Source organism: Bactrocera oleae, chromosome 4 (genome assembly GCF_042242935.1).
Source record: "Bactrocera oleae isolate idBacOlea1 chromosome 4, idBacOlea1, whole genome shotgun sequence".
Taxonomy (NCBI): Eukaryota; Metazoa; Arthropoda; class Insecta; order Diptera; family Tephritidae; genus Bactrocera; species Bactrocera oleae.
Window position 1 is genome coordinate 69,444,222 of NC_091538.1, and position 25,485 is coordinate 69,469,706.

At 34.5% G+C, this 25,485-nt stretch overlaps 2 protein-coding genes across 4 annotated transcripts in view; both read left to right on the forward strand.

Moving 5' to 3' along the window:
* Positions 1 to 25,485, forward strand: part of Hr3 (Hormone receptor 3) — an 81,572-nt gene that overhangs the window by 19,492 nt on the left and 36,595 nt on the right. Inside the window, exon 1 of one of the 3 annotated variants that reach the window (XM_070108252.1) lies at positions 22,413 to 23,754. The exons of the other annotated variants lie outside the window; for them this stretch is intronic. Within the exon in view, the coding sequence (XP_069964353.1) occupies positions 23,628 to 23,754 (127 nt within the window). The 5' untranslated portion in view covers positions 22,413 to 23,627. Of the gene's footprint in view, positions 1 to 22,412; positions 23,755 to 25,485 lie in introns of those variants that run through there. 3 annotated transcript variants of the gene reach the window in all.
* Positions 8,253 to 22,301, forward strand: LOC138855570 (myb-like protein D). The gene is made up of 2 exons (XM_036370182.2): positions 8,253 to 10,102; positions 20,041 to 22,301. The coding sequence occupies exon 2, from the start codon at positions 20,283 to 20,285 to the stop codon at positions 20,901 to 20,903; it is 621 nt and encodes a 206-aa protein (XP_036226075.1). The 5' UTR covers positions 8,253 to 10,102; positions 20,041 to 20,282; the 3' UTR covers positions 20,904 to 22,301.

The window sequence follows — 25,485 nt, forward strand, 5'->3', positions numbered from 1 at the left end:
ATGGTACTATTATAATAATGCTAGAAGAAAAAAACTCACAATTAAGCATATACACTTTGAATTCTTTGCTATGTTCAGATCAAAGCGCTGGGCGCATGCGCATTCGCCAAAAACCCAACAAAGCTATAACAACGAACCATCAACGAAACAACACGAATTGGCGCACACAAGTATTACATAGCCATAATTAGTTGCTACTACTAAAGTGCAATTGTACCACACGGCGCACGCGTGCTACAGCACAGCACACAACCATACACGCATACAAGCGCACAAACGAATGAATATTTTCATTATTATTCGAACTTTGCAAAATTTCATGATTTTTTGATCGTTTTGCGACCACAAGCGGAGTATTTTCGATGCCATTCGGTTTGATTAGTTCGCTGTAAAGCTACCTCTACACTTGCCAACACATGTCTCTATGTATGTGTGTGCGTTTTATCTACTGGCTTTTTGCTGCGATTTACAATTCACCTTTGGCCATATTAGCGTTAGAGGTGGCTGTTAGCTGCTGGCTGCGTTATGTTGTTGTGTTGCTATTGTGTTATGTTGTGGCTGTAGCCAATGCTGCTGCTAGTTGTGGCCCTGAACATGGTCGTTGGACTTGGTTTTGGCTCTTAGTCTTTGAACGCAACAGTGTTTCACAATTTCCACGCGATTACAAAAGTATCTGCACACTATCACTTTTTTAGCCTGTTTGCTTTTCGGTGGTTGTTGTCTATTGTAAATCGGTTATTTTTCTATGCATATATTTGAACGCTGCATATATATCGATATATAATATATGCAGCTATGCATGTGTATATATGTACTCACTCCTATATATATATATATATATGTGTGTGTGTGTGTGCTCTTTATTTATTTGTATATTCAAGTCGATTATTATTATTATATTATTGGCCGTCTAAGGCGCTTCGAAAGCTATGGCACTGGCTTCACCTAAGCAAAGCTGAGCCAATAAACGAAAACGAGCCATCTAAATGCGCCAAGTGGTTGTAATCGCCTGCTGGCTAATTTTGCAAAGGTGTGCGCACACACACACATGCACAGCCATATGCATATAGACGTTTTCGTAATATTTTATATGCAAAATTTATTTATAAGCTTTTTCAATCTTTCAAATTGTTAGTTGGTTAGTTATTTGTTTATTATTAGCGGTGCTTTTTCCAATACCTACATATACAAATACATATACACGTACATACGTATGTGTATATATTTCAGCATCATATTAATTTTATTTTCTTAATTTATTTTTGAAGTTTAATTTTTAGCCATACATATTTAAATTTTTATTTTTATTGCACACATATTAGTTGTGTTTCATGCATTTCATTTCGACATTTCGACGTTGTTTAACATAATTGTTTTAACTGAAGTGTAGAAAAAAGCATGAAATGGAAACGGCGACAGCATTGCACAACGTTGCAAAATTAATGTTTGCAAAATTTGCAAAAATGCAGATTACTATATATTTTGCACAAATTCCAACCTAACATATATACACACACATCTGCACATATATGGCCAGACAATTGGTTACTCAATCTATTTTAGCTCGTTCGAACAGGTCTTTAATTGGTTTGTTCGCAAAAAAATGTTAATTTCAAGGGCAGACTTCTCTAAAATTTCATACATCTATCTATGTATATCCCCTAAAACACTCACGAATTTTATGTGACAACACACCAATACAAAGCAATTTAATTATCACGAAATTCGATGATATGATATATTTTTATTGCACTATTTAGTGTAGTTGGCAACATCTTTATCTGATTTACTGATGAAAATATAATCACATAATTTTATGCGCAAAAACAAATCCCTCTTCTTAAATTATTATAAATATCCATAAGCTTTTGCAATTGTATACTCGTAGCATTTGTTCAATTTAATTCGACTTTATTCACTTAACTCACAGAAACTTTTTGCATGTTGGATGTTGTCTCTTTAGAGGATATAGGAAAGTAAATTAAGTTGGCCCACAATTCCGGCCGTTTACGACGGATGTTTTCGCGCAAACGCCTCAAAACGTTCAAATAATACTCTTTATTAACCGCCTGTCCCGTTGGAACGAGATTATGATATACCAAACCGTGAATATCGAAAAAAAACAATTTCCGGAATTTTTTTGCTCTCCATGTACAACATGGTGCTACAGAGTATAATGAACGATTTTAAGACAAAAAAACTCGTTTAATACCATCGATCAACCACCGTATTCACCGGACTTGGTCCCATGCGACTTTTTGATTGTTTCCAAAACTCAAGTTATCACTCCATGGAACCCGTTTCGACTCGATTGAGGCCGTAAAAAAAATTAGCAGAGGGAACTGAAGGCGATCACGGATAATCAGGACTACTTAGTATACACTCCTACATATTTATCGCGTCAAACTGCTTCGGAGTAAGAAAGATGGTTTGGGGTCGTGTTGGAGATCCGCTGTCTTTTTATGTTTAACATCTAAATGGATGAACCTCGCGTGAACTCGCTGAGCTCTGGTCCACCACCAATACTTACAAAGATCTTCTAACCCTAAGAGGCTCATTAAACTGAGTAAGGTTCATCTTCCACTATTTGTTGTAATAAGTTATTACTCAAAGAGCACCTTCACGGCGACGCTAAAAATGTTGATTGACGCCAATTTACGCCAAGTTGTGTAGAAGAAGCCAAAGTAAAATTATTCCCAGCAATTTCGCAAAACTATGATTGAAACATCTCGAATCTGATACCTTCAGTCAGTCTAAGTCGCCTCAGAAAATTTGTGATGAGCCTTGTCGATATGAGAGGAATAGTCCGTCTTTAAAAACTTAATTAGACTATAAAGTGTAAAAATACAATTTACAAGTGAATGTTCTCGATTCTATCAAATGAACGTGATGACGTTTTTAAACTGATTTATGTAGCAAAATACTAAGCCAATTAAAATAAGTTACTCCAGAGATGAAGCGAGTTATGTAGGGAAGGTGGTCGATTACCTTAAGAATATTATATTGTAAATTCTATTGAACTCCTCTATATCGTACAATCCCAATACCCAAAACTAAATAATTTATTATTTAAACCACTACGGTATCCGTTTTAAATGTAAAGTGTCTATTTATGATAATTTTAGTTATAAACAGTACATGTTGAAGAAACCATTAAATATATTTCGAGTTTCCTTGGATGAAACTTAAAAACAAAAAATTTAGACTCAAAAATGTCCGTAGAATGACCTACGGTAAAAAAAAATCAATGACAAACTGGGTGTTATAAAAAAAAGTTGAGTTTTACCCAAGATGTCGTTTTTGACCAGCAAAATTTTATCAGATCCAAAAACTGTAGGTTATTGTATATAGAACTATGTACAGAAAACGCAGAAAAAATTTATAGTGATCGGATCATTTGTGTAAGAGCAATCATTCGAGCAAATTTAAAAAATAGGTTTAAAGCTTTACTAGCTTTGTAAGTATTGAAAAAAGCAACGGACCGGCGTTTTAAGCTGTCCAAGTGAGACGCGGTTAAATATTAAATTAAGTATGCATGCAAAGGGTGTTTTATAGAGGTAAAGATTATTTTTTTTGCTGAAAATGGAAGAGGAAGATCAATAGTGAGCATAAGAGCAAATCAGTCGTGCCTTTTTGGGTTACCAACGAGAATATTAATACTATAATTAATAAATACAGGTAAGGGAATCATATCAAGTGCAATTGCAACCTTAGTCATGTGATAGTGTGCTGTAGAGAAATGTAGCAACTCTTTCTATGAAAATTTTATTTTTACTTGCATATGTATGTACACATGATGATGTACATACGAGTACACTTGAATACCAATTTATAAAACGAAGTCATAGGTAATAAATCATTGTCGACCGAATTATTATCGATTTTCTACTCACCGAAAAGTATCTTTAAATATAATTACATTACATGCATATATTTACTAATATATGTGGATATGTGTATGCAGATGTGTGTATATATATACAAATATTATTGGTTATGCATATAAAATGCAATCGCTGACAACAGGTTGACAATTCTTCAAAATTGCGTCTTTTGGCCATCTATTGCGGTAGCAAAGCAAATAGGCGAAGTAAAGAAGATATAAAAACAAGAAAACAAATGCGAAATGACATGCCATTAAAGTGTGTAAAGCATATTTACTAATACATGAATATATATGTACTTATGTATGTAAATACGCAATCTAAAGTGCATACAAATGCATTTGCATGTTTTATGTATGTACTTAGGTATATATATAATTGTGTTCGCATTGTGTCATAAAACTTCTCAAACATATGAATACACACGTGTGTATGTATCTGAGTGTGTGTAAGTATGCATACAATGTGCATGCAATTTTTTAACGACTCTATGACAGCTTAAGCTCGAAGTTATTCGCGAAAGTATGTGTATTTGTATGTAGATGTGTATGTATATTCCTCAGCTTACAATTCGCACATTCATAGATTTATGCATACACATACCATACATACATATATACATGTATATTATTTGGCATGCATACATACAGTCGCATTTAAATGTATGTGTATGTATGCGCTTGTGCATGCTTAACAACTTGTCCGCAAATGTAGGGCAATAGGATGGGTCAGTGCAGATGCGTTCGCTGCCAAACGTTTGCGATGGCAATCTATTAAAATTGGTTCAAATCGCAGGGTTGGCGCAGAGGCTGCGGAGTAAGAATAAGAAGAAGAAGCAGATGAAGACAAAATCTCTAAAATTCACTTTCAAACGCAATGCATAGTAAAATAAAAATGGAACAATTTCGGCCGACGTCAACTTGAAGTTTTGAAGGGGCAAGCTAGCGAACAAGCCTTAGAGATACAAATGCACTTACATACATACATACATACATATATATCTGTTTTAAACCACATGCACGTATATAGGCTAACCCTTGCGCGTGTAAAGAAGTCACATGTCAAAAATGAACTTGGTTTGCATTCTTTGAAGTTTTCAATGCATGTACAATACATATATAGTTATGTATGAATGTTCCATTTATGTTTACTTATGCATGTATTAATTTTTGTATATGTAAGCAGATTTACGCATAACTTTGCATATATTTGTAACTGTTTTAGTAGAAAGTCGGAGTGCGGGACTAAAATCCGCTAAACCTAGCTTAATCCCAACTCATGGTACTTCGTAAGAGTGAAAAAATGTTTTTAGGTCTCCTCTATGATTCAGATTAACTGACACCTAATCTGTCGAAAATTTCTCAGTTTTGACATAATTAAAGCTGACGCTTCGCTGATAGCTTCACATTTATTAAAGGAATGCCACATGATTATAGTTGAAATTTCGTCCTCAAACTCACAAGAGTCGTTTTTAGCCTTTCCGTTTTGCTTAGAAAGGGGGAGCATTGAAAAATACCGTGTCCAAGTTTACTGCACATCTTGTAGAAGTTAAACAATAACTACTAATGTCGTGATGGACTTTACAGAAATTACTTCTAAAGCAGCCTTAGTTGGATCAGATGGATCCCCGAATTTTTTCTCCCGCATTGCCTCGAAAATCTCTTCCGCAGTAGATTTTCATCCATGTCTTTGCACATAATCGTGACGTAGTGGGTTTTGGACTGCATTACAGCCATTTCACCAACACCTCTCTCTAAGGCGTTTTGGCACGTTTCGGCTCTCTTTTCCCTTGATTTTTCAATTCTAACAGCAAATCTCCTTTCAACGTCTTCCGTGGTATCGCTTTGAACTAATGGTTTAAATTAAAGGTTTGGGTAGTTTCACTACTCTGTGGTTCTTCAAAGAGTACCCACTAGTATGCTCAGAGGCCAAACCCTAAATGAGAAAATTGTTGGAAACTCCTGACAATAAGTATGTTCAATCAGTGCCCCTTAAACCTTGATTATATTTTCGATAGTTGGGAATGCCAAAACCAAAGGGAATACGAAAAGGAAAAACGAAAAAGGAGAATAGCTGCGTGATTAAAATAAAAAGCAGAAGAGCAAATTAAGCACACGTTTTCTTATTGATTGATCGCTTGTACCCCAGGATTCAATAGTCCCATGTTGTCTATCTATCTATTTATAGATGTTCGGTATCAGACTGTGGGTGCACCTTCGTGGGTCCTTTAGTCCTTTGGATGAGGTTTGCAACCGTTGCTACCACTTTTTGTCACACTTGTTTCTATCTTCTATCTTTCGCAATATATGGGCTAATGAGAGTGATATCGTGCAAATTCGTTTTATCAGCCGCATCGCTTTATATGCTTCGGAACGAATTCCTGTAGACCTATGGTTACATAACATCCATCTCACCAAGCACTCCCTCTAGGTCGACCTGGAACATTTCGAATCCCTAGCCTACTTGTTTTTTCAATTGCATTAGCATGACTTCTTTGAGAGTTTTGCTAATGTAGGTAATATTTGAATCCAATATTTCAAAACCATTGTCATTTTTTATTTGGCGAAGTATAACACATAAGTACTTGTATGTATCAGTGTCAGCATACGAGACAGCAAGTTTTTTATTAATAAAATAGCGTCTTAATTTATATCTAATTTTTTTTAGCACGATCGGTCTCCACAATTTTACCACGTCGACCCATTTTTTGACTTTTACTAAAATTCCACTTCACCTATTTGAATTATTTGAGAACTTTAGCAAATCGGAGATACTTCAGGAGTACTATAATCAAAAAACTACTAACCAGCATTTGGTATTCGAACCTAAGGCTAACGGAATGTTAATATCGCAGCCGGCCAACTTGATCTCCTGAATATATACAATTATATTTACATATCTATAGACACATTACTGTTTGATTCCCCAATTTATATTCGTAGGTACTTTTTTATGCATTATAATTCGATCAGTTTAGCAAAATATACAGATTTTTATCGTTAAGCATAAATGCATTATATACCCGATGTCATCGGCGAAATCTAATTCTGTTTGGGTTAAATCTATGGCTCTTTCAACATATAAATCAAATTCCCAATGTACATTTACATATGTATATACAAACACACATATGTGACTGTATGCTTCCGCCACCACAGCTTATCGTACACATGCATAAATACATATATATCTACATATGCATATGCCTTATCCACCAGCCTTAAAAGCGCAATTTGCAAACAGCTGTTCCAAAACGCTTTACAGCTTGCATACTCTTGCTGCAGCAAATGAAGAGAGCCATGTAATGAAAGAGCGCAAAGCCATTTTAAATGAGAGTAGCAAGCATTTCACTAACACAAGCAGACACGTGCGCTCCGCAAGCTCTCAGCCAACGCTGCAGCGCGCTGCTCCACCACTGCCACCACTACCACAACTACTCATGCAGCGGCCAACAAACGAATGATCGGCGAAAGCAAAGAGGCAAACATAGCGGCACAGAGACACAAATACCCACTCAACGCAGGCGAAACTATCTGTAGTCGCAATGTTGAGGCGCTGCTCTTGGCTGTGTAGTCATTTATAAATATCGCCTTTGCTACGTATTTCGGCTGCACAAACTCTTTTATGTACAATGTGTATGTGTGTATGTAGTGACAAGTTTGTTTGTAGGTGTGCGCCCCACCACGTCACCGCATAGCGCAAAGTCGGCAGCACAATCCCGGTATGCCCGTTGCTACTCGCGCTTTTCCCGATTGCTGCCGCCGTCAACGTCTGCGCCGCACTACCACTTTCGCACTATTACTGCACACATGTATGTGTGTGTGTGTATGTGGATGGCATATGCTTATGTAGCTTTGGTACCGTTCGTTTGCTCAGCAACGACAGCGTGGCTACCGCCTGCCGCCAGCACACCGCCCCGCGCTCGCTGTGCCAAGCAAACTATCCAGAGCATTGCGTAGCCAAATGAATTTTTGTGAGTATGTGTGGCTGTGTGTGGGTTTGTACCTCTTCCCGGTTGCTACTTTGGCCGCTTTGGCTCTTCTTTTGCTGCGTTTTTGTTGGCAGCGCAGCCAACACTATTTGTTGTAAATTAGTTACGTACATACATACATACATATATGGTATATGTACTTATGTGTACTCGCCTATGTGTGTTTGTGTGCGTTTGTATGTTTCGCTGCTGCGCAGTCGCCGCCACTGCCAGTGCCACAACCGTGGCAGCGACTTCACTCAGCGCTCTGTTGTTGGTGGGTCTTTTGCTCGTTGGCGCTTGTTGTTGTAAAGTCCGCGCGCGCGGCAATGTGCAGCGTTGACGATGATGGAATACAACGAACTCGATAACATTTTGAGGCAGTCTTTGGCTACACTTCGCATTGAACGTATCGCGGATATGTTGCGTTGTCTCGCGTTGCGTACAACATCAATAACATCATAATCATCAAATTCTCCATTTGATGTACTCAACTCGATTATTCAACACATTCGACTTTAAAATAAATTTTTACAATAAATTTTTCGTTACAAATTCACGTACATGGATACTCTAGGTATTGCAAGCTAAGAAAACAAAACATAAAATTTAACAAACAATTATTTAATTGCATAGATTTTAATATGAAAGTAACATAAATAAAAGTGCAAAGTGCTGTGTTTTTAAGTGACGCTTTAACAGTGTGTGTGCTGTGTGCAACTCCTACTAATAAACGCTATTGCTTTTACAATTATGTTACGGTATGTAATATTTGTATAAAATCGCCTACGAAACGGATACGCGCTGTACGGTTCACATTAAAGTAACAACTCTGTGCGCTTACGCGGATGCGTTTCGCAATTGAAAACTTACAAAATCTGTAAATTGTCTTAAAGCGGCAAGCGAACGGTTAGTTGAACGCTTACGGTCGGTCGTTTGGTCGGTCAGTCGGTCGCAGGGTCGTTGGACGGTCGTTGGCTTACAGACGTTGCTTATTGGTGCCTGCATCCCTGCGTCTGCACCGCCACCCCAACTCCCCAATCCCCCACACATCCCGCGCTGTTTATACCGCACCCCACTTGCGCAATGCGCCACCTTGCCGGCTGGTGCATTTAGGCCGGTCGCTTGATGCAGAAGCCTGCAAAGCAGCACTTGCTGTTAGCCAAGCGCCCAACCGCCCACCGCAACCCAACCAGCGACCAGCTGCCCGGCTTTCCTGGTGCGTCGCGCCTGCCAGCAACGCGCACGAAGTCGCCGTCGGTGTCGTGTCGGCACTCATCGTTCGCAACGTACTAACACAGATGCACACGCCAACACACACAAACGCGCGCGCGCACACAAACACTCGAGCAATGTACTGGACTGCACAAGCTGCATTGCAGCAGTTAGCAGCAGCAAAAGCAACAACAACAACGCGCCGTTAGAATAGAAACGCTGCAGTACGGCGCTGCAGTGACGGAAGTGACGTAATTTCCGAAACAGGAAGCAGCAACATAGCGCTATAGTGAGCGAGTGAACGAGCGCAAGAACAAACGCATAGACAATTTCAATGGCCAACAACAGCAGTATCGTGCTGCTGCTGCTGGCGAACGTTCAGCAAAAAACTAGAAGGAGGCGAAAAACTGTGAATGGCAAAAATTGAAGAAAAAATGTGCAGATTTTTTGAAATCAAATAAAAGAAAATTATGTATGAGTTCAAAACGAAAATGAAAATATGTAAAGAAAAATCTGAAAAATAATAATAATAAGTTAAGTAAATAGCAACGCGTGTGCAAATCCGAAAAAAAAAGTTCTGAGCATAAAATATGATTTTTGAATATATGAAGAGCATATCAATAAAAACCTACATATTTCTTCTTCTGCGAAAATATTGAATTAAAAAAACACCTAATTACCAAAATATTTACATATGTGCCGAAAATCAAGCGAAAACAAAACAGCATGAAAAGTGTAGTGCTTATCTCAGTGCAAACTTGTGTGAATTTAATAAATAAGAAAACAGTTGAAAAGCAAGCCAGATTGTTCGATCCAATGAAGCGCCGCAAAGCCGCTAATGAAGCGCGCTAGTCGAGTACGTTGCATGACTATGGATATGCGTTTGAGTATTACAGTTGTGGTGGTAGTAGTTGGGCGTTGAGCGGAGCAACCCTATATATACATACACACACATATGTGTGGCTAGAAGAAAGTTATATAAATAAAAAAAGCGAAGCAAAATAAATTTCCCGGGGAGTGAATTATGAAAGAGGTGCCTACTTACCCCCAACCTTCCCACACCCCTGTGCTACCCCCTCGTACATGCAAACCGTAATCCAAATTGTCGCAAAATTGCAAACGAAAAGCAAAGGCAAAATTTCTGGAAAAGACAAAATTTGATTAAAAAAGCGAAATGTTTGGCAAAATAGCGAAATTTTTGAACAATTTGGACAGTTAACTGTTTATTGAAAATAAAAACAAAAACTAGTATTTCTTTTCGGACACAAAAATGTATTTTTAGATAAAATATTGATAAGCAAAAAGTCTCAAAAATAATTCATTTGCGAAAACTGCTTTGGAAAACCATGAAATAATAAGACAAATCATTAAAAAAAATTTTTTTTTTTTTTTGAAATTACATCATTGCATTGTGCATACACATACGCGATTTATCTGAATTTGTCGAAGTTGGTGGGATTGGATTGTCTGCTGGCTGCGTTGTTTTTGCGTTATTTCTTAAATCTTTACTTATGCATTTATAGAAATGAGTTTTGTTTTAACAAGTTTCAGGAAAAACATTTTTTTTAGTTCTTATAGAAGTTTGCATATTGTTTATATTGTGCCGCAACTAGTTGACTTCCAATAAGTAATAAAAACAAATAAAGTTTGTCGGAAAATTTCAAATTACAGAATTGAAGTTTACTTACTCCTTAGCTAGTCAGAATGAATTCATAAAGAGAAAAAGCAATACAAATTTAATAACACTTTCTAAACAGTTTTTAATCTATGCGTGATTTTACCAAGTTTTGAAATAAAACCTTGTTAAGTTTAATTCTGCAGCGCTTAAACTTTTTAAATATTTTTAAGTCGTCCATATCTACTTTCCGATACTCTCCATATATTTTCTTAAAAGCCTAAGTTTTATTTTTGTATTATTGGTCTCGTCCACCTCTTGACTCTAAGCCTGAGCAGGCTAAACAACAACTTGTTATCATCACTCCTTAATAAATAAATTTGAATACAAAATTATCAGAATACTCTCCACATATTTGATTGAAAACATTTTATTATGATTTTGTTTATTCTTGCAATTAATTCAATTTAAAAATTTTTCTTCTTAAAGACCATAATTACATACATATTTCAAGAGATGCTTGGTTGTGACCTATTCAAAGAGACTTCTGAAAATCTATTCAAATTTTATAATTAAAATAATATAAGCCTTATGAAGGCTAAAGCAGATATTACTGAAATAACGGGATTAAAAAGTTTTAAAACTTAAAATTTTTTTTTAGCTTAACAACATACATACATACGTTAATGATATCTGTTCTCAAATAACATTGGAAGGAGTAAATGTAGTAAAAAGTCATAAAAATATCATTTTTACATTATACTTTAGTAACATTTTTCTCTAAAATTATTGATATTTACAGAATATTAAAATATGTATTTTCAATAAAAAGATTTTAGAAAAATTTTAAAATTATATTAAAACCAAAAAAAATATATATTAAAATAAATTACATAATAGGATTTTTTTTCTCAATTTGGAAGGTATAGGAAAACCTGAATTAAAACTAAAAAAAAGTAATAACATTTAAAGTTAAAAATACTATTCATTAGACAGTTATAGCAAAAAAAATTAAGTAAAAAATCTAAATATTTCATAGACTGTCACATAAGCAGAAAGAAAAGAAAATAATGATTTAGTGAGTTAAATTCTGTTTAATTGAGTGAATTTTTAAAACATACAGTTAGAGAAAAAAACGAAAGCCTTACTTTTTCCATATGTTACCAATTTTCTTCCAAATTTGAACAGCTTACAGTATCTTTAAAAAAAACAACACATTATCCAAAAGAACATGTTATAACCCAAATATAAATGTTGTAGAGAACCCTATCTAAACAAACCAATTATCATTTTCCACGTTATGTTTGGTCTCTTCATAATTATTCGAAGATTACTTTTCAATTTTTTGTGCAATAAAAATCAAAAAATAAATACTGCAGCCGTAATTAATAATTTGTTTCAATACGAAAACTGTAAAAAGCTACCACCAAATTATATGATCTCTGCAAATCTGCAGACATCTGTATGTATGTACATGTGTATATAAATAAATTAAATCCACAATGCACATGAAACCCAAATTTACTAGCATGTATTAGTACACACATACATGCAAATGACATACATATTTATATATAGATGTATTGTATATACATATACATATGTATTAAGATATGTATATATACCGAAATGCATACAGCTATCATCCCCTCATTTGCGAGTGAGTAACTATTTGGCCTACATTTGCAATGAATTCCTGAACAATTAAAAGCACATCTTTACTCTGCACCAACACGCAGACAGCATGAATTACATACGCACATACATACGTGTATGTTTGCAGTATGTATGTATGTATGTTTGTATTTGAACAGAACATCGCTTTATGCTGCAGCAAAGCAGCCAAGCAAGGAAATAGGCAAGCGAACTGAACTAGCCAATATGCGAAGAAACTTGCATAGGACAAATGATTCGCTGCAGCTTTCTATGATTGAGTGCACAAACCTACATGATTTCTTTTCGAGCGAGCAAAATCTTCAAAAAGCAAAAATCAGAAATCATAAAAAGAAAACGAAAAACGACGAAGCAAACAATAAAAAGAACAGCCACCATCGGCGGCAGATTACAATGCAACGAAGCAAACTATTAAAAGCGCTCCCCCGTCATGTTGTTGTTGTTTCAATTTCATTTTTTTTTTATAGGCTTTTGTCTTTTTGTGGGCGCTTGTATGGTCGTGTGCGTATGTGCGTGTATTTTGTCAGCAAACATAACTAATTGTTAGCGCTGTTAGCAAGCGAACCCAACCGCGTAGCAATCAGATCCACGCCAAAAACAACAACAGCGCCGATGTCCAAAGTAAAAAAAAATAGTCAAAAGTTTGGTAAACGTCTACGAAGACCGACACATAGAGTAAACACTACATACAAGCGATAAATATTCCGTCAGCATGAAGAAAACATATGGTTTGATCGTATAAGTTTCGTCTAGCGAGACATTAGGCTACTATGGGTTGGTAGTAGTCCAATATTAGAGCCAACAATGACGGCTGTATAGATTTCCGAACAGTTTGAGAAAGTGAACGGTAGTTACGGTTACTCGAAAAAACCCCTTAGAAACCAAAAAACTTTTTAATTGCTAGACTAACACAGTTTTTATAGTCTAACATCTTTACTTCGAATTATAGAGTTGTTTTTATCAATATTCAAATTTCCATTCCCATTTTCTGGTGTTATGCACTTCCAAAAAAAAACGGGTTTTGTAATTTTTATTTTTTGAAGAGGCATTTAAAAAATAATTAGAAATCGTATACATTTTTTGAATTTAATGTATTTTAATAATCAATTAATTTCAAAAATCTTTGGATTCCCTTGATCCCGTAGCCGATAGGCAAGAGGACCTTCGAAACAGGGATGAAATCCAAGAACTAAAAAAATTTTAATAATTATTGATGAAAACAGGTAATGATCAAAATAAAAATTTTGATTTTGACAAGTTGACGTCTAACCAAAAAGAAGTCGATTTTTGTGGAAAAATTTACAGCACAAAAGTCAATCATTCCGTAAGAAATATATAATTTTCCTCGCCGACTTTGAAAAGTCGTTTCGGGAAAAGCGCTCAACAAAAAAAAATCGTATAAATACGCACAAAACTCAGAAACTACTTCCGGGTCAATTCAAAATTTTCGAAGAATACTCGCAAATATATGTACATATGTATGTATATGCATTCGATATATATGTACACATGCAAAATAAAAAATAAAAAATTTGCGTAAATAAAACAAATTTTAGTCCAGCTTTTAAAAATTGGGTTTCGACCTAGCGCATTCATAATTCAAAAAAAAAAAAAAAAATTTCTACCTGCTAAAAAATCACATCAAATTTAGTTAATATGACTAGAAGGCTTATATTCAATTTTGAACTAGTATGTCTATAAAAAATTCCATCATTTTTAATGCAAGGGCTGAGCAAACACAACACACTTTAATGCACACTCCGCATACCGCTACACATGTCAAAACTATCCCCAAACTCATTTCATGCTTACACCGCTCTTTCTCTGTGTTTCGTACTGTTAGTAGAACAAAAGCTGTGTAGCCTACCCAGCAGGCAGAATAAGAAACACTTTAGTGCAAACAAACACAACTACAAACACGCATACATGTGGCGTGTGAGTGTGTGTGCGCCCATAGAATAAGCATTTTTTCACAAAGCACAAGAAGAACAAGAGAAAGAAATGGAGAAATGAAATGTTTGTTGTTGTAATAGTAACAGTATACGAGTACCGTACGAACAAACATACATACCTCTTCGAGCATAGGTCATTGGTCTTTTTCGGCGTCAACGACACGACGGCTAGCCAAGCAACTAGCGAAGCAATCTAGAGTTCTGTACGACGCTGTCGTCGTCGGCGCCGTCGCTAACGTAGAACGTAGTAGTTGTAGTCGTCGTCATCATCATCATATAGCCATTTTCTGACGTCGCCGTCACAGTTATTTGTGTTGACTACAAACGCAAACAGCAGCAAACATAGCGCAGAGCGGTGTAGAGTGTGTGGTGGCGGAGAGTGTCATGCTGAGCGAGCTTGCGAGCGTGTCGCGGGGAGGCGGTGGATATGAAAACTGTGAATTGGAATTCGGTTAATGTATGTATGAATGGTTTGTGGGGTGTTGATGGGGTAGTTGGGTGAATCAAGCGCGGAGCTGGTGTCAACGCCGTGTTTAAGTCGATTTGTTGTGGGCGAATGTTTGCGACTGTTTGCTCACTCCCAGACTGACTGATTGTCTGCCTTGTCTGCATTACCAAACTGCTATGACTATTCGCGATCTATCGGACTCCTTATCTGTATGCTGATAAGCTTGCATACAATATACATATCTATGTATATATATATATACATACATATATATATATGTATGTATGTACTCACAAATGTAAAGCTCAGTCATTAGAAATCAAAATCGGAAGCCATGCAAATGTTTGTTGATATGAGAAGTGTGGGAAAATTATTCAATTATATTGTAATACAGTTGTTTTGACGTTATACTCGTTATCTGTATTACCAAATCATATGTCACTAGATAGTTTAGGCATTTAGCTTATGGCTAGATTCGCCTATCGGGGGGAAATCAATTGTTTAATACCAATAGATTCAAAAAATAAGTATTATTAAGATCCTTTGGCGATCCCTTGAGCGGGAGCTTGATCTACTGTGAAAATTATAATTATGCCACTTAGGTTTAGAACGAAGAACCCTTTAAGGAAATACGTTAGTGAAAAATATGGTAGTCAAACGGACAGAGACTAAGATATTAATTCCGATTCGAAAGCAAAAAAAAAATATTCTGACCATTTTTCAGATATGCTCTCAATATCTGTCGGTCCGAAAAATTTATTTAATTTTACTGGGTATATTAAGTTTGCCATGAAATTCATAACACCCAGAAGGCAACGTCAGAGGCAATATGAAATATATATATCAGCGGGACGAGCTGAGTCGATTTAGCCATCTCGTCTGTCTATATAAGGCGAAGTAGTTCGTCAGTTTTTGAGAAATCGATCTGAAAATTTGTACACGTTCTTTTCTCTTCAAGAAGCTGCTTATTTGCCGGAACCGCCGATATCGGTGAACTATAGCATATAGCTGCTATACAAACTAACCAATCAGAATCACGTTATTATATGAAAAACTTTTTTTTATTTAAGAAGGGTATTGTAGCGTCAGTGGAACCGAAGCTAACGTTATTTCTCGCTTTTGTTTTCCAATGTTGAATATCATTATTCACCTAGAAGGAATATATGGGACCTTCTAGGTTCTAGGTCTATCACACTCATCAGTTGCTATTATTTTGTAGATATTCAGAATAAGCGCGTTCTATGAAGTTAAGGAATGTACCTCAGTCCATACATATGGTATGTACTTGTATATACAATACATGTACATACTTATGCACAATACATATGTATGTGTCTAAATAATTTTACCAAAAATCTGGTGACAATGAGCTATTAATATTTGACTTTGCACCGCCAAATCACCGCTTGATTTTACCAACGTGTGTGGCCAGTAATAATTGTTCCAGAAGCTGATTGCCACTGCGAAATTTCCACCAAATTGCATATATTTACACAATACATAGTGAGTGTATGTAACGAGGCATGTCGCATGTAATTTACCGACGAATATTACTGCGATTGCCGTGGCTCCTGCTCCTTTTTTTTTACTTATTTGGGATATGCCACTAGTCTTTGTTGGGGCTTATGGGCCGCCCGTTTGTTGCTGCAGACTGCCACTGTTGGCGGTTGGTTGCATGTGCATAAATAATTTCATTCTATTTTTTATGCTGTTCCCCAGTTTTAAGCCCATCTTATGCGCACACAAACATACGGATGCACATACATACATACACTTATATATACTTATGCATATTGGTGCATGGCTATATTTTTATATTCCACATTATAATCATTCCATTTGCAGTTAGTCGCGCGACGAAGTCAATTTCTCCGACAATTGCTGTTGGCACAATTTCCGAGCAGCGCTGCTAACAGCAATTAGCAGCGCAGTAGACTGCACTGTCGGCTTCGTTCGTGTCGCGTCAATGTAATGTTATGATTCGTTGAGTCGATTGTTGTTGTTATTGCCATTGTTGCTACTGTTGTTGTTGCTGTTGCTGTTAGTGATGATGTTCTAGCGGCTCGCCGTTGTAACTGTAACTTGCTGACGATGGCGTAGTGCGCGCGCGCACACACACACACATTTATTATTTGTAGGCATTTAAAGAAATAACTGTATAGCGCTGCCTCTATGATTATTCAGTTCAGTTGGCTGCCCCAGAGTCGCTTGAATTGCTGTTCGCCGTTCGCTGGCGGCTCAAATCATGATGACGTATTCCACCCATTCCACGACACTCCAGCTGGTGGTAGCGTGCCAATCGCACTTACCAACAAGTATGCTCATACCTACATACATACATGTTTTTTTGTAATATACATATGTATGTATGTATCTACTTGTATGTATGTATCTACTTGTATGTATGTATTTGTGTACATATGTATGTAAAGTGCTTGTTAGACAACAGTGTAAACATGTTTATATTCGGTTAGATACCGGTATTCTGGCCGCCTTTGGATACCTCACTATGGTTACATATTTGAAACGTTGAGTATATACTGTCGTACATATATACCGTTACATTCATACAAAAATTTTCATAGCTACACTATATGTATGTACACATTTTTACAGATGTATATACGCATACATATATATATATATGTATAAAACTCAATATCTAGTATATATGTACGTGTGTGTGTTTGTATGGTGGTATTTGTGCATTTCTTTTTATGCCTGTATCTGTGCTTATGCCCGCGTTTGGCCTGTTGTTTTGCTCTTCTGTTCGCTGTCACCAACGCCGAATGGAGCTTTAGGTCATAGAACTTTTGGGCTCCTGCTGTTGTGCTATGTGGATTGTTGGTGTTTTCCTCTTCTTTTTCTGTGCATATTTCCATTCGCGTTGTGTATGTATGTGTGTTGGTTTTCTCGTTTTTTTTTACTGTTGCTGCTGCTGTTGTTGTTGTGTAAATTTTTTGTTGCTACTTATATGTATGCTGCAGAGATTCCACATTCACACACTGCAGGCATATCAAGCCATTTTTGTTGGGTCAGCAGTGATTCATTGAATTAAATTACTTTGTAAACTTACATATGTATGTGTGTATATAATTACAGCATGCTTTAATATTTAGTGAAAAATCTTTATATCTGTAGGAAATATCGCTCTTAAATTACCGCAAGCCATCAACACCTTTGCTATAAATGGAAATATGCGGATATACTTGTATTTCAGTTCTGCTTATAATTTTAATTATGAGCTGTGAGTTAAATTTATTGCACTGTGAAGAGTATAGAAAGAGTAAAATATGGAGAATTCAAAATATAAATATATACCATATACATATTTACTTAAAATAGCCGCGGTAACTATTTTTTACGAAAATTATTGGACTATAATAATTTTTTCAAGTCCGCCAGGGTTTGAAAATATAAAATTTCTTCTTAAAGTTTTCCAAGAATTCTTGAGAAAATTCGTTTTTAATCAGTCTCCATTTTTAAAATTTTTATAACGAGACCACTAGACATCGTACCAGTCCCTTAGTAATGAGCATTCGATAAACAACAATTCGCAATAGTAAATTCACTCTAACGTGACTTGTAATCGAAATTTTTGTATTGTTGTAGAAATATTATTGTATTTTTATTAAACAGTTTAAGCTTAGTTAAAAATAAAACCTAATTATAAATTTTTTAAAATATTTTATTTTTCATGTTTTAGTTGATATATTTTTATAGCTTTTTTAATATATTTTGGTTTGTTTTTTCAATTTGTGTAAATTTTTTTTTATATATTTTCTTTTTAAAATTAAAAAAAAAAATATTTTGGTTATATTTTTAAATATTTTATTTTTGTAATACTAATATTTTCGAATTAAGTCAAACTCTTAATTAGTTCATCTAATTCTAAAGGCAAAATATGTCAAACTATTTGTTCACGTTTTGTATATAATACATATTTATGTACTCGTATGTGATAGAGTATTGAGCACGTGATACGCGGAAGCACCCACAATCGTTTATTTATCGATTTTTCGCTGCCAAGCAACGTATACATGCACCCAGCGGAACATAAACGTTCATACATATACTACATATAATATAGATATGGTATTCATACAATATAAATATATGTATACAAATAAGTGTCGGGTGGATTTATGTATATAAGTACATATGTTCACATATAAATATCATTACAAATGCATATGTTAACACACCCACAACAAGCGGCAAATGTTTGTTGGACTTTTTTGATATTTGAAGCCTATACTAAGGCGATTTGGCTGGCCTCAAGCGTTCATACTAAATATATATGTATTAATGCAATATTACACATGTTATGTAGCCACGTACATATATACACTATACGCATATACGATATATGCACTCGTATATATTACTTTCGTATTTGCCTTCGCTTATGATTGTCTAAACTCAAAGTTAGCAATGGCAACGATAATGTTATTTGTGTAATTTATCCTACACATATATACTTTTTTTTACATATCTATGACATTAATGGGCTCTTTCTACTCCAACAATAAACAAACCGGCTCCAATATTTGCTCATCAATTGTTATTGGGGTGCGTGCGATAATTGCGTTGGTGTCAAAAAACAGCATCCCTCAAGCGCATTGAGGCATATATACAGTGACTGATAACATTGAACTTATTCTAGCTGGTTTTTGGAATCGCAAAAAACATATGTGATATTTAGATTTGCTAGCTTAGACGTAAAATCTAGGACGTAGGGAGCAAAAATATCAATAGCCATCAACGATCCGTCATTTCTCCTTTCGTTCTCTTTAGACAATGTTTGAACATCTGAGATAATTTGTAGAGAATTACCGATTAATGTACATATATAGCAGCCTGACAATATCAGTATTTTAAACCAGTTGGAATGACGTTCAAATTCAGCCTGAATAATTGTGAGGCGCACTATAGATATGCGCTCTTAAATATTGAGGTTTGCTTAATTGGGTATCCAGATATACAAAAATACAAGCTTATACGAATATAGCTGTTATCATGTCGCATGCGTGAACCATTCTGCCAACACATGTGCATTCTACCTCCAACACTTGACCAGCCAACGAACAATCGAGTAAACATCGATAAATTCTAGTAAATTTAGCTAAAATATAAAATTTTGCTTATTATTTTATAAGCGAACATTGCATACCCCTTTTACACTTATCGAATAATCCAACCAACAACACTACTAAAAATCGCTTAAGAAAACATGAAAACAACAAATAATTTCATTAAAAAAATTCTTCATTAATAAAAAGCGACCTCACCAACAAACAAAAGAGCAAAAATAAATATATTAATTGAAAACAACAACAACGTTTATATATGAATCTCTGGCAACGCAGAACAAAAACCACAAATTGTGTGCAACAACAACAACAAAAGTGTAATATTTAAAATAAAAACGCAACAATAGTAATAAAAATAAATAAATAAAAACAACAACAGCATTAAAAGTTGAAATGGACTCGTCGCCGCAATTGTATAAAATAAATTCCAAATGTCTTCCGGAATAAATTGTCGTGAAATTTTCGTATTTTTGGAAATCTTAATTTGGAACCAAAGGGATCATCAGAAGAAGAGAAATCATAGTCATCAACAACAGCAGCAGCGACACAGCAACAATAATAATGATAGTGACCAGCAACAACACAAGCAACAACAACAACAACCACAACAACAACACAACAACGCAGTGAAAGTGTTAAAGTGTAAAACTAATAATAATAACAACAATAATAACAATAACATTCACAAAACCTATAGCAACAATAGCAGCAAAAGCAGTAACAACAGCAACAACAACATCGACGTCATAAGCGATAGTCAAAGTAGCGACAGTAGCAACAGTAACAACAACAACAGCTGCAGCAGCAATAACAAAAGCCAAAAATTTAACAATTACACGCATAGTGCTGGTCATCGTCAGCAACAACAACACCAACAACAGCAACAACAAACGCATTTCCAATATTTCCAACAGCAGCAGCTGAATAAAGCCAAATCTAATAATATCAACAACAACAACGCCAACAACAATACACATTCAAACCACTTGAAATTGTTGCAAAATCAAATGAAAATCGCACGCAAAGCCTGCACCAGCAGCGGCCAACAGTAACAGCGCGTTTGAAGGGAAAAAGAAATTTCACAAAATCCAAAGAGGAAATAAAAATTCAGAAATTTCTACAAAAGAAATTCCGCAAACTGCTGCGAGTTGGCACTTAGTCGCCAAACACAACCACACATACATAAAAGTGTTAAGTGTATATGCGTGGCTGCTGAGAGCGAAGCAATCAAAAGAGAAATTCGAAAAAAAAACTATAAAACGCTTTGTTGTTGGCGTAGAGACGATGTTTCACACCACAAATGCGCATAGCTAAATTTAATGAATTTTATATAAAAAGAAAAATAATTTTTATAAGAAAAAAATGTTTGATGATATAAAAAAAATTAATGATTTTATAATTTAATTTACATGCGCGTATAAGTCAACGGACAAAAACAACAAAAATCACAAAAGCAACTACGAACGAGTAGCGCGCAGCGAGTGTTTTGTTAAATGCATAAACTATTGGGGAAAAGCTGATTACGAAACTATTTGAGTTGGCATTTTTTTTACCGAATGTTTGAAAATTGTTTGTTTCAAACAATTCGCTAATTGTTCGAACAAGTGTCTTAGAATAAAAAGAAATAATAGTTAAATAAAAAAGTTAAATAATCTACACACACATATAAACTATATATATACAAATACATATATATATATATATATAATATATACATTATATAAGTTGAAATTGAAGAACTATTAATTAGTAAATAACCAGCAAATAGTACCTTTTCATAAAAAAATAAACATTAACAAATATATATTCGAAAAACAGTAACAACAACAACAACAACAGCAGCTAAATTAACAGCAACGTTTAAATTATATACAAGCATAAAATAATTAAAAATTAAAATTAAATTCGAGCGAAAATTGATAAAATAGCAGAGCAAATAGCAGCATCATTTAAAAAAATCAACAAAACTGTGATACTAATATTTCACATTTACATACATACATATTTATACATAGCAGTTGAAAACAAAAAAAAGGCAAAACGTGTTGGCGAAAGGAAATAGTAAATTGCGTAACTGCAGCCAACAACAACAACTTGAAAATTCAACACACATAAAAAGTTGAAAAAAAACAACAACAAATAAATAAGCAGCAAAACAGTTTCAAACTTTAAAATAATTAATAAAACAAGTACCGTAAATCCTTACAAATTTATATACACACCCTTACTTATATATGCACATATAGTACATACATATGACTTAAGTAATAAAGCATTTTGTACACTTGAAAAATTAAAAACAAAAAACATTTTGTTAAAAGGAAAACTTTTGAAAAATCGCTGAAGTACTTGAAGTAATAACGTAATGCTTAGAAATAATTACATTCAAAAACGTAAATACGTTATAAAAGTGCGTTACGCAAATTAACTAAAAATTAAAAAAAAGGAAAAGAATAACAAAATAATTTTCAAAACCTGAAAAAAAAAATAATTTTCAAATACTGCAATATAACAAAATAATTTTCAAAACCTGAAAAAAAAATAATTTTCAAATACTGCAAAAAATTAATTTTCAAATTCTAAAAAAATTAAAAAATAATAATTTTTAAAAATTAAACAAAAGTTAAATAGAAATAAAATTTAAAAAATTTAAAGCATTAAAACAGTTTTAATTTACAAGCATATAACACACAACTCCGAAGTGCAATGGCCCCCCTGGCAAAAAATTAATATAATAATAATATTACAAATATATTAAACCAATTTATTCAAATTATACATATATAACATAGCATAGCATAGTCATAGCCGTTAAAGTTTTTGTATAAAAGTAGTTGTAAAACAAACGCTGATAATTGAAAAATGTAATGCAACATTTTGGAAATTACATTATATTATTAATGCTTAATTATTGTTAATTACTTGCGAGTATAATTGTGTAACTGAGTAAAAATTGTAAAAAAAATTTCGTCAAAAAAACTTCGAAATAAATTTTTTGCAACAATAAAGCAAATAATTAACAAAAACATATTATTTGTGGCAAAATTAACGGTTTTCCTAATTAAAAAAAGTAACAACAAAAACAATTTAACGAAATGTGCACGACTACAATGCCTACGGCACGTAGACGAGGACGAAAGCTTTTGAAAAAGATTTCACACGGCGCAAAATTTTCAAATTAAACAACTACCAGTCAAGTTAATTAATAAAATTCCCACAAATAATAAAGGAAAATTAAAAAATTAAAAACGCGACAGAAAAGTTGCAAAATAAACGGAAGCGGTAACAAGCAACAACAAACGCGAGTGCAACCACAACAACAGTAAAGGTGTAAATAAAATAATTGAAAAAATAAAAACCAAAATAAACTACAATAAATAATAAAATATAACACACACACACATTCAAGCATACATACATAGCAACCATAAAAGCTACTAGCAGTTGGCTGTCTGTCTGTCTGTATGTATTGCAGCTGGTTGGCAGAAAGATTAAAGCTTCGCTCACATACCAACACACCTACAACAATAATAACAATAATAACAACAACAAACGGTTAGTTAGTTTGCGCCAAGCTATTGAAGCTGAAAGTTTCGTAATAACAAAAACAATAAAGCATATAATAATTACAACAACCAGCACTAAACATTACATGAAAACACATAAACCCACACTCATACATACAAACATACATTGATAGACAGCAAACAAACATTCAACACAACTAAAACGACGTGCAACATTACCAACAACAACAACAACAACAAATTACTATAATGTATACGCAACGTATGTTTGACATGTGGAGCAGTGTTACATGCAAGCTGGAAGCACACGCGAACAATTTAGGGCAAAGCAACGTACAATCGCCGGGACACAACAACTCTAGCGGATCAATAAAAGGTAAAAATAAGCAAACCACAATTTCTCACATAAAACCAAACATGATGCATATAAAAACACGGAGCACTAAAATATTACATACAAGTATGTATAATATACATACATACATATGTACTAGTGCAAAAAGAAGTAAGCGTAAAGGATATGGGGAAAACTAGTGAAAATAGGTAAAAAAAAAACAGCAAAGGTTAGAAGCGACAGGGGCAGTGGTGAGCGAGCGTTTGACGGGGGTAGCGTGCCAAACTGCAATTGGCAGCACTCAGCGACATACACACTTGCACATGCACCTGTACACACATGTATGGATATTTGCGTATAAATGTGTGTAAGTGGGTTATAAAGGCTGTGAGACAGAAGGAAGTACACTAACGGAATTAGGCAAATGAAAGTTATTTCTGAGACTTCTTTTGATATATGAACCTGTGAGTAAGGGGCTAGCTTGGGCGGTACCAAATAATAGAGTTTGCCTTAGTAATTTTCTGAAGAAATTTTACATTTACAATGTTACTGTTTTGTAGAGTTGCCAGACTTTAAGTTATTTTAAACAAAAATGCTGTTTGAGAGGTGAGCGGGGTTATTAACTGATTTTACCTATTTTTACATGGTATTATTCGTCAAGCGTTGCAACACTGCGCTAAAACATTAGCTGACGCATGCACTATAATGTTGCGCTTCTTTTTTTTAATGAAGAAATTCTTATTTTCGCCATAAGAGACATTTAAGTAATCTCCTAATATTAAGCCCTACATTTACCATAAACAGTTTTAAAAATCAATAATAATAATAATAATAAAATGTTTATGTCATTTTTGAGAGTAGTTTGTCATAAGAGCCATCCACAATGGCAAAACTTCTGTAAACTCCGTAAAACTCAAATTGATAGCATTGAAGATACCGGTTATACCGCTTTAATAAGGTATCCGCATACTCATTCTCTTAATTATGTTCTATTTTATTGTTGTTTGTTTTAAATCAAAATTTTCTGGACAAGTAAGTAGTGCGCAAAGTCAGCGAGCAGAGAAATGGCGAATCGAAGACAACTAAAACTAATCAAACACAAGAGAAAATTACTCGACAGGCGCATTTTTTATAGCATGAAAGGGTATGAAAAGCTCTTATCTTTATTTTGATCAGTCAGTTTGTATTCCAGCTATATACAAGTATATGTCATGGTATTTGGATCAGACTAATATGTTCAGAGATTATAGCGCTGTATTGGGCATTAATACATGCCAAATTTTGTTAAGATATCTTGTCAACTAAGAAAGTTTTCAAGTGCTTGATTTTGACAGATCAGTTTGTATGGCAGCATATACAAGCCGCTTCTTGGAGAGAAAAGAACGTGTGCACAATTTCAGATCAATATCTCAAAAGCTAAGGGACTAGTTTTCGTATATGTACATAGACGGACGAACAAACATACAGATAGGCATGGCTAAATCGACCCAGCTCGTCATACTGATTATTTGCATATATGTACATATGTAAATTTTATAAGGTTTTCGACGTTTCGTTCTGGGTGTTACAAACTTTGTGGCAAACTTAATAACTCTGTTCTAGATATGAGAACTTTATAACATTCAGTCATATTCCCACAAAACAAGTTATTATAAACCAGAAACGTTTCTTAACAAATAATAAATTAAGAAACCAACCAAAAATTTTAAAAAATGTGGGTTTTTCTCAATATTTTACGAGGTTCAATTAAAATAAATAAAAACGGGCATATTT

Coding starts and splice junctions, on each gene's coding strand:
- LOC138855570 (XM_036370182.2), top strand. CDS start 20,283: ATGTCTTCCGGAATAAATTGTCGTGAAATTTTCGTATTTTTGGAAATC.